At 47.2% G+C, this 10,870-nt stretch overlaps 1 protein-coding gene across 1 annotated transcript in view; it reads left to right on the top strand.

Moving 5' to 3' along the window:
• FAM217A (family with sequence similarity 217, member A) overlaps positions 1-8,004 on the top strand; it is a 24,061-nt gene extending 16,057 nt beyond the window's left edge. Inside the window, exons 8-12 of the mRNA XM_010832761.1 lie at positions 2,759-2,843; positions 3,007-3,020; positions 4,228-4,302; positions 4,394-4,461; positions 6,687-8,004. Of these exons, the coding sequence (XP_010831063.1) occupies positions 2,759-2,843; positions 3,007-3,020; positions 4,228-4,302; positions 4,394-4,461; positions 6,687-7,899 (1,455 nt within the window). The 3' untranslated portion in view covers positions 7,900-8,004. The remainder of the gene's footprint in view (positions 1-2,758; positions 2,844-3,006; positions 3,021-4,227; positions 4,303-4,393; positions 4,462-6,686) is intronic.
• The last annotated feature ends 2,866 nt before the right edge of the window (positions 8,005-10,870 follow it).

The raw sequence follows: 10,870 nt of genomic DNA, 5'->3' as shown, positions 1-10,870 counted from the left end.
AGTTTGCACTCCGCCTCTCGGTGCATTTGCAAGACCAGACGGAAAAAGTTCTCTTTAAAAAGTTTTTAAATTTTATATTGGAGTTTAGGTGGTCGGCAAGGTTGTCTTAGTTTGAAGTGCACAGCTCAGGGAGGTTCTGCTGCTGCTGCTAAGTCGCTTCAGTCGTGTCCGACTCTGTGCGACCCCATAGACGGCAGCCCACCAGGCTCCCCGTCCCTGGGATTCTCCAGGCAAGAACACTGGAGTGGGTTGCCATTTCCTCCTCCAGTGCATGAAAGTGAAAAGTCAAAGTGAAGTAGCTCAGTCGTGTCCGACTCTTCGGGATTCCATGGACTGCAGCCTACCAGGCTCCTCCGTCCATGGGATTTTCCAGGCAAGAGTACTGGAGTGGGGTGCCATTGCCTTCTCCTAGGGAGGTTCAGTCATACAGATATCCACGCTTTTTTCAACTTCTTTTCCCGTTTATCTTATTACAGAGTACTGAGTAGACTGTCCTGAACATTTTTATGTCCTTTAACAAAGGACAAATTAACCAGCTTCTCTGCAAATCTCCAAACATTTCTGATTGCAATGGGATTTCATGAAACATGATTCATCGACCCTTGATTCATCGACCGTGCTCACCTGTTTAATATCCTTACACGTTTTCTGTGAAAAACATTGGCAAGGCAGGTGGATATCAAGTAGGAGGGCCCAGTTCCCCCCTGTAGGGAGTTTACAATGTGGCAGATGTCGTGGGCGATGGCCCACGTGGCTTGGGCGACGGCCTTCCTTACCTGGTGACTTTGCTTCCTCTTCCGCTGTGATCTCGGCGGGTGACTTCGCTTCCTCATGCTGTGATCTCAGTGGGGGACTTCGCTTCCTCATGCTGTGATCTCAGTGGGGGACTTCGCTTCCTCTCGTGTTGTGATCTCGGCGGCGCAGTTTTCATCCGCTGCCCTTTATCTTGTTACTGTAGGGCTGTTCCTCTCACGGGTTGTTTTGCACCTTAGGGAACCAGGATTACAGAGCAGAGAGCAGCCTGAGAATCTGTCAGGAGGCTCTAAAAATACAAGTGTCTGGCCTCATCCTGCTTAATCAGCATCTGTGTTTTTCAACTTTTTTGTTTTTTTTTAAATTGCATGTATTTACAGTTTTTTTTTTTTTTCCCCCGGCCGTGCTGGGTCTTCCTTGCCGGACGCGGGCTTGCTCTGGCTGTGGGGCTTGCTCTGGTTGCGGTGTGCGGGCGTCTCACCGTGGTGGCTTCTCTGCTTGCGGAGCCCCGGGCCTAGCTGTGGGAGTTGCAGCTTGTGGGCTCTACAGCTTGGGCTCAGCTGCGACGCTCTGCCTTAGTTGCTCCGCAGCCTGTGGAACCTTCCCCAGCTGAGGACCAAACTGGTGCCCCCTGCCTTGGCAGGCAGATTCTTAACCACTAGACCACCAGGGAAGCCCTCAACTGTTATTTTTAAAGAGCACCCCTGGAGATTCTCATGAGGAGACTAGATCCAAAGCACGTTCTCTCAAAGAACAAAGAATTTTATTAACTTTTTTTTGTAAACAAAAGCCTCTAGGAAAAGATAAACCAAGGCCCACATTCCAAAGGCCAGCTCTCCTTCCTGCCAGGAGGTAACTTCCTTGTGGATCAGTTAAATTCTCATCCTGTATTTAATCCTGTATTTAAGCTGGTGTGTCCCTCTTTCTCCTTAGTGCAGTGATGATGACCTAATACTACCTAACATTTCATTGGTGTGAATGTTGTTTAAAGTTTAGTTTATAAAGGGTTTTCTCATTTGAGGTAACAAAGCTGCTGAGTTCATCCCTCAAATATTACTTTTAAAATTTTTATTTATTTACTTGGTTTGGCTGTCCTCGGTCTCTGCCGCTGCCTGCAGGCTTTGTCTAGCTGGGGCGAGTGGCGCTGCTCTCCTCACAGGGCTGTGGCCCCCTGTCGCAGAGCCGGGCTCTGGACGCGCAGCTGCAGTGGTTCCAGTTTACAGGCTCCGGAGCACAGGTTCGGCAATTGAGCTGCGTGGGCTTAGCTGCTCCATGTGGGATCGTCCAGTATCAGGGATTGAACCCATGTCTCCTGCATTAGCGGGCAGATTCTTCACCACTGAGCCATCAGGGAAGCCCTCAAATATCAGTTTTTTTTAAAGTAAACTGTCCACCTCTTCACTTTCTCTTTTCTAGGATGAATTACTGCAACCCTCCCCTGCACACAGCCATGCTTTCCCCGCAGCGCTCAGCAGTGTCTGGAACGTGGGTCCTCAGGAGATATTGTACCTTTCCTTATTCGTGTCTTGCCTTAAAAAAAAAAAAAATTTCCTGCATGTTTTTCAACATCTGGAGTCTGGAATGAAATGTGGGCTAGTCAGTGTTGAGTATGTGAGGGTCAGAGAATTTTGTTCTGTTGATGGAAAGACTTTCATAGACTCTCAGATCCGGTACTCAGATACATAAAATCTAGTGGATGAGCCCTCGTGTGCCCAGGACACACTGAACTGGACACTTTATCATATTTTTAAAATCAGTTTCGAAATGAAGCCATCAATTCTTGTAAAAGCCTTTCCATTTCCTGAGGTCTTATCCAGCTGATAACAGTTTAAGGTGAACGTTTCCTGCTCCTCAGAAATGCTGAGTGTCCGTATGGGGTGGAGGTGGGGGGTCATAGAACTTGGTGCCTTTTGTCATATTTTACCCAAAGGACCTATAAAATCATGTACTTGGGCTTGTAACATTTTCTTACATTAAGTTTATCCTGAAACAAATATTGTTTTAGAACTTGTCTCACTGGAATTTGGATGCAGAAGTGCCTGCTCCTGAAAATAAAAGCCCCCCACCTGGGAGGGACAGCGCCACAGGTGGTAAGAGACCCCTGATGTGTCCGCTTATATTTATAAATGTACAGAAACTTACACCCCGATCTGTAACAGGAACAACCACTCATGTTAAAGGGGGCTTGTTTTGAGTATCACCGGTTTTATGTAACTATTAATTGTCATTTTTTTTCTGTACACATTCTTTCAGGCAAAATTAACAAGGTAAGGATAAATATTTGGTTTTAAATAATTCACAGCACATTAACATGACACTGTATGTTCCTTAAAGAAAGTTTCTTTCCTCTAAGTTAAACTTTAAATTTTATTTCTATGGAGTTCTTCAAATAAGTCAAGTCAGTGCTTTTGCTTACTGTTTTACAAAGCTCCAAATAGGTCATTAAGTGAATACCTTATTATATTGCTTTTTTCAATATAACAATATTATACATGGAAATTAACGTTGTAATAAATATAATATGTTCTGCTGCTGCTGCTGCTAAGTCACTTCAGTCGTGTCTGACTCTGTGTGACCCCAGAGATGGCAGCCCACCAGGCTGCCCCGTCCCTGGGATTCTCCAGGCAAGAACACTGGAGTGGGTTGCCATTTCCTTCTCCAATGCATGAAAGTGGAAAGTGAAAGTGAAGTCGCTCAGTCGTGTCTGACTCTTAGCGACCCCATGGACTGCAGCCTACCAGGCTCCTCCTCCCATGGGATTTTCCAGGCAAGAGTACTGGAGTGGGGTGCCTGCCAAAAGGGAGGTGGTCTCGCTCTTGAGATGCATTAAGTCAGTTGAAACGGTTGTATTTTGAAGTCGTGAAAGAGTTAGTCTTTCATTTGCTTTTATTGATCAAAATGTAAAACAGTTAACTGTTAATAAAATAAAGTGAAAGTGAAGTTGCTCAGTCTTGTCTGACTTTTTGCGACCCCATGGACTGTAGCCTACCAGGCTCCTCTGTCCATGGGATTTTCCAGGCAATAGTACTGGAGTGGATTGCCATTTCCTTCTCCAGGGGATCTTCCCATCCCAGGGATCGAACCTGGGCCTCCCACATTGTAGACAGATGCTTTACCGTCTGAGTCACCAGGGAGGTCCAAAGATACAGGTCTTCTCAGCTGGTTCCACTGGGGGTCGGACCCAGGACCTTCTGCATGTAAAGCGGATGTGCTAATCACTACACGGTAGAACCATGAGCTGTTAATGAAGACAATTTTAATGACAGTCAAGTCTTACTAGTTAACATTGTTTAGTTGATTTTTATAAATTGATTATACTATTCCTACTGAAGTCAGTACAGACCAAAATGTATATGAGGGCGAACTGTCAGATTCTAGCATATATTGCTTGGTTAGAACAAGAACTGTACATTCTTAGAACGAGAGTCGGGAGTAGAGATGCTGGGTGTTTAAATGTCTTCTGCCCCTTTATAGAACCACCTGGAAATTCCAGCAGAGCAGCTGCTGCTGGAGCTCACTTTCTCAGAGTTCGTGCCCCAGAGAACACAGGTGGGGTTCTATCCATCACACTCTGAAAATATTTTATTATTTTTAAAAAGGCATGCCATTACTAAAACGTCCGTGGTTTTTCTCTTCTTAGAATAGTAAACAAGGGCTCTTCCAGCTGTGGAGTTACCCTCCGAGCGAAGCAAGCACCACAGAGCTCAGGTGAGCGAGTGTGACTGTCAACCCCTAACTCGGTGAGATAAAGATAGCTACAGATGAATTAGCTCCTCAGTTGAAGTAGGAGGCCAAAAAACAACCAGAAGCAAAAAGGACTGTGTGCAAATCCTGGGGAAGCCCTGAGAAAGGGAGTGGCCGAGCGTGTGGGGAAGCCGTGAGGAGGCCTCGCCGCGGAGGGGCTGGACGTCTCGTCCAAAGGAAAAGGAGCCCCGACGGGAAAGGAGTAATTCACGTGCCAGCGACGGTTTTCATCTCGTCCCTGTGTTCGCTCTGAAGCCGCACGACAGTCCCGTTGGGCGGTCTGCTGGCATCGTGTCTGTTCCATAGGTGAGGACAGGGGGCAGGAGACCAGCAGTGGAAGGCTGAGCCGGATGTGAGAGCTCGGCTCGCGCTCGCAGACCCCGTTCCTCGCTTCAGACCCTCTCTGGGGTCCGAATTCTTCCTTTTTGGTTCTTCGGTGTGCGGGAGACCCAGCTGGAAGGCGTCTCCACATCGCAGGTCAAAGTGCCGGGGACGCTTCCGTGGACTCAGCGCCGCCGTTGGTCACTGTCCGTCATGCGTCGTCTGCGGAGGTTGCTGAGCTGGGCTGCTGTCTGCTCCCCGTGACCGTCGGGCGTTTCCCCAGCAGCCGCCGTGCCCTCCGCGGAGGTTCTCTGTGCGCTCGGGGCACGGCCCTCCTCGTGCTGAAGCTGAGGGCAGATCGGAGGCGTGAAGGCGGTTGTAGTGATTCGTGTCCGGGCGGATGGTGCTGATGGGGGGTGGGGGAAGGCTGCTTTTACGGGCAGGAGCTCGCAGGATGAGGTCAGGTGAAGCAAGAGGACGCGGATGGAGTCAGGCGAGGGCAGTGGCTGGGGCCACGGGCGCGGAACCCTCCGCCCCGGCTTAACCCCAGTCTCCTCTGCTTCCGGGATGTGTGACCTCAGCCTGCCTGGCCCTGGGATCCCTGATCCGTCCAAGGGAGAAAATGGAACCGCCGATCTCGTGGGCTGTTGGGAGGACTACAGAGTTGATGGGTGTTCACGGCGGGTGCTGGCGAGGCCTGGTGATGGTGCAGAGTTGGAAGCTTGGGGGCAGGGAAACATTATGCTAATGAGATGTTTCTCCTCAGTGTCAACAAAGAGAGTAAAAGCCATGACAGCTTACGTGTTTGGTTTGCAGAGTGCGTTGGTGTAATTGTCTCACCTCTCAGACCGCCTCCAGGGTGGATAATTTCCACTTGGTTCGCTGGTGGCAAACGGGCCCAGCCGCAGTCTTCCGTATTGAGATTCAATGCTCTCTCTCTCTTTTTTTGCTACATGGATTATGCTATCAGGTATAGATTTAAGGTGATTTTCCTGTGATTTTTCAGAGGCAAGTCATTAAACCTAATGCTTAGCTAAATGAATAGATTTTTACCATTTTCTGTATTTTTGTAAACCCCTCAAGACTACCTTGTTGACTTTAGTGTAAGTTGGCTTTAAAAGAAGCAAGAAGATACTGGAACTGTATATATGTCAATTAATGCATCAAATCGTTCCATGGCAGTATTTCTAGTAAGTGTATAAAACATACTAACTGTGAATTCAGTATTCTATGGCCTGGCTTTTTTGCAGTTTTCATTTGAATATAATACCTAGAAGTATTACCCCTAAAATGAAAGTGTACCATCAGATGGAAATTGCTATAGACTGTATCTGGGATAATTTTTGTTTATAGCAAGACATTGTTTTGCTTCCTTTTTTGGTTAGACTAATTTTTAAAAACCACAGTGGCCCAAGTAGAAGCCTTTCTTAAGTAACCTGACTACACTCTTTGAGTTTCCTTTTGTCTAATTCTGGGTCAATAAACGTTTCAGTGTAATTTCAGTTTGAGGTGGAGAGCCTCCTTCTCAGACATGATAGTTACACATGTGGCACATTCATAGGCGAGTGGCTATGAGCAGCCACACGTAGCCTCCTGGTCATTCGCAGTCAGTCAGCCATTTCTATTAGAATGGTCTGGTCACCTATGCATCTACAAAGGACTGCCCAGTTATTATTTGAATCTGTACTTTTAAAAACATAGATAGTTGTATATAGTTAGAGCATATTTGAAAATTAACATGTTCTGTTACAGATAGATATACATGCCATTGGGGGCTAAACATTAGTCTTTGATAAAGCTTTCTTATTATTTTAATAGCATTTTAATTCTAGGCAACCAACCATTCATTATATAAATCATTTTTTAAGGGATTTCAAAATATCTCCACTGGAAACTGGCCGTAATGTGACCAATAATCCCATGAGGCTCTTCGGTGTGAACCCACTGACAGGTGCGTCAGTGGACAAGCGAGTTGGCTCCCACCCTGCACTGCAGGCACCACCAAGTCTCTGCCGTCCATATGCTGATGGAGACTCTTTCAAGGACAGGAGTGAGCCTCATATTAATTTATGCTCAACTCTAGAAAACAACAGTGGAGAACTTTTAACTGCTCCAAACTGGAATCTGAAGTATGGAAATAGCAGTGTGGAGGAAAATTTAACAGATGAAAGCGATTTATCAGAAAATGAAAAAGCAAACGATACTTTACTCAGCTATTTTAAAAAGATGGACCTGCACTTAAAGCCAGAAACAGTAGAAAATGTTGAAGAACCTTTCACAGAGGAACTGAATGAAGTATTTCCATATCCTGATTTTCTTCCCCCTCCTTTCAGTACTTTGGACTTGCACAAATTAGCCCTCTCAAAATCTGACAGTTGGAAAATGACAGTGGAGACGCCAGACAGCTCGCTGGAGCCACTGATGGCTCGTTTGCTGGACATGGAGAGACTTCAGCACCTGACCATTCAGAGAGAAAGGCCCAGACTCCAGACCTCCTTCTGTGCCCCAGTCGCCACCGAACGACCCCCTTCCTCCAAAGCTGTCTCCAAAATGAGACAGCCCAAACCTCCAGACCCTGTGGGGCTTCAAATGGCTTGTGTAGAGAAAAGTCATGAGAAAATTAAAAACAGCTCTGGTTCTTACAAGCCTGAACACGGTGCTCCCAAGTGGAACTGGAACTGTGCTGGCAAATACAAATGGAGTTCTAGACCAGCTCTGAAAACCCCAGCCACCCCAAAACAGGTCACTGTAGTTCACGATGACTTTAAGAATCCCAAAATCTCCATTTTAAACCCATGCCAAGAACTCACAATCAAGCCCACTCCTGTCCAGACGACTCAGCTGCTAGTTAAAACGATCTCAGCCAGATGTCTGCCACCAAAGTCTCCTACCCCAATCTCACCCATACCTCTGTGTCTTCCTGACAGTCACAGGGAAGAGACTCAGGCACCAAGGACCAGAAAGAAACTTTACCGAAAAGACGTGGTGCTGAGCAGACCGTTCTGTATTCAGAAGCTGAACTGTTGTTTATCACCTTCAGTGATAGCTAAGGACAAGCGCTCACCCACTGACCAAAAATAACGTGACTCTTCTTTCCTGCATCTCAGCATGAGCAAATCTATTCCAAGAAGCCCAGCTGAAATATGGTTCCTCATTCCGAGATACAGGTATTACAGGCACACACACACTCACTCACTCATTCACTCTCTCATGTGCGTGTACACACACGCACACACTTGCGCTCGTGTGTACACACACACACACGTACGTGTACACACACGCTTATGTGCATGTACACACACACGCGCGCGCGCACAGAATCCCCGAGTGTGCTGTGGAGTGGGGCTTGTGAGAGCCCCAGCTGAGACGGCTACACAGTAAACCAAGGGCTTCCCTGCTGACGCACTTGAGTCTCTTACATGTTCTAAGGAATGTCTCTCAGAAAACCATTCTACTCAAGGTGGTTCTTTATGATTATGTTCCAGTGTAATTCCATCATCAATAAATGGTATAACAGACTTATCACTGGTACGAGTATTTTTTTATTCTATCAGTCATAAAATAGTTTTTTGTTATAGTTGATTTAGTGCTGTTTCAGGTGTACAGCAGAATGATCTAGTTTTATACATATATACTTTCAGATTTTATTGTAGACTACTACAAAGTATTGAATGCAGCTTCCCTGTGCTATACAGTAGGTCCTTGTTGGTCATGTTTTACATATAGCAGTGTTATCTATTAATTCCAAACTCCACATACATCCCTCCGTCTTTCCCACTGGTAACCGTAAGTTTGTTTTCTATCTGTAGGTCTGTCTGTTTTGTGAAGAAGTTCATGTGCATTTTTTTAGATTCCACCATATAAGGGACATCATATGCTATCTGTCCTTCTTGGTGATTTTTTTCCCCCTCACTGGTACCCTTTACCCTTCTCATCTCCACAAATCTCCTCTGTCTGTCACTTTGACCTAATCTTTGGGCATTGGCTTTGCCTTTAAAAGCTAAGGAAGTTGCTATTTTATTAAATTAACATACAAGACCCTCTGGGTCCTTCCTTGAAGCCTCAGTAACTTACCCTTCCCCAGGCCCTTGGTCACAGGCATGACAGCAAGGTCAGTTCTCTCTGAGGCTCAGCTACAGATACAGGCTTGAAACAACCCTCTTCCCTCAGACTGGATAGCTTTAGGATGTTCAAGGGGAACGGGGAAAGGTCACTCATCACAGAATAGCCCAAATGTCTCATTCATTGAATTGTCCCCAAGACTCCCTATTGCTGGAGTCTTAACCCTGGGTTAGTTGAAACTCAAACAGCTGAAACTTAACTCATCAACTGGTGAACAAGGCAAAAAACTGTAATTAGTCAGGTGGTGCGAGAGGTGAAGAACCTGCCTGCCAACGCAGGAGACTAAGAAACACGGGTTTGATCCATGTTTGATCCAAGGGTGGGGCAGATCCCTTGGAGAAGGAAATGGCAACCCACTCCAGTCAATATTCTCGCCTGGAGAATTCCAAGGACACAGGAGCCTGGCGGGCTACGGTCCGTAGGGTCGCAGAGTCTGACCCGATTAAAGCGACTTTGCACACATGCGTAACTGACATCCTTTTCTGCACTGGAGACTCAGGCAAAGACGACGGTCCTGGTTTCTCTTGGAGCCTTAGGAAACAGGGTCTTTGGGAGGGGCCCAGGGCTCCACTCTGAACACAGTATCCCAGGTGTTTGATGCAGGTGGCTCTTGGAACACGCCCGGAAAACGCTATACAGAGTGGGGAGCCTGAAGCAGCCAGCTTGGACCGGAGTCTGGGTGTTCCAAGGGGCAGTGGGCTTTGGTTTTAGTGGGTGGCTGGTGAATTTAACACTTCAAGCACCACCTGAGGAAAAACAGAAAAGCCTTCTTCCTACCCCCATCCCCCTCCCACAGAGGCAGTCTCTATTAAGTTTTTGCGTATCATCTCCCCAGTAAGGTGGCAAGTTGGAGTGGAGATTAAAGGGTGACTCCAATCAATGCTGAAGAGGCAGTTGTCGCTTGTTTCCTCCATGGTATCACTAGGAAAAGAACACGATTCAAATCGTACTTAAGAGGCAGGGGCCAGGGTATGCTTAGTTTTTAGGTTAATTTCAAAGAAAGTTCTGGAACCTTACAGCACCAATAAAAAAAATAAATTGTTCAGGATCCCTTATAATAGACACTTGAATCCCACACAATTAGGCTCATTAGCCAAATGGTTAACAGCCTCTCCACAGATTTTCACAGAAATGGGATTGTGCTTTAACTCAATCCTGACCCGTTTCCCCACCAGTGCGTCCTTGTTTCCTACAGTTCTGAGTCCTGAACCTACACACCAACCCGCTATCCATCCCACTTCTACCTTCACCTGTCGGCACCCCAGGCAGGCCCTCACCTTCAGAACTGAGAGGTCTCATTTTCATTCGTAAACCCTTCTGGGGGAGCGTGCGCCCCGTTCAATGCTGTGTCCTGGTCGTTGCCTGGCACGTCGCAGACACCCTTTAAGGTCTCCGGCTAAGTAAGACGTGGAGTTCAGCCTCCACACAGGCTCGTGAGGTTCCCGCAGCAGCTGCAAGCACTGGCCCCACTGCCAGCCGTCTGCATGGGGACCCAGGCTCCGCTAACAGCTCTGACTCCTCAGACAGGTTCCTTGACCTCTCTGTTCTTCCCTTACCTAATCTGCGGAGTGAGTAGGAAACCTTTTCTCTCATATAATCAAGAGCCTGCAAATCCAGGAAATGGATCAAGGAGAGCAGGAGGGAGACGGAGGGTAGAGAGGGTGCCCTGGGCTAAGTTCACGATAGACCATCCGCATTCCCGCTTCTCAGAGGCACAGGCACTGGGGGTGTGGTGTGCACTGACAACGTGAAGCCCGTCTTTCGGGAAGACAAGGAGAGGGAGTTGGGCGAGGGAGACAGGAACGTCTGCCGGGCTCTGTGACAAGCCCGTCTCTGAAGATCAGTGGGAGACAGGAGGTTAGAAACGGCGGTCCTCACTTTACATGTCAGACACGAAACGCAGGCAAGGAGACATCAGGAGGCAGCAGGG

Source organism: Bison bison, unplaced genomic scaffold, assembly GCF_000754665.1.
Source record: "Bison bison bison isolate TAMUID 2011002044 unplaced genomic scaffold, Bison_UMD1.0 scf7180017862188, whole genome shotgun sequence".
Classification (NCBI taxonomy): domain Eukaryota; kingdom Metazoa; phylum Chordata; class Mammalia; order Artiodactyla; family Bovidae; genus Bison; species Bison bison.
This window is presented reverse-complemented; position numbering and strand designations above follow the sequence as displayed.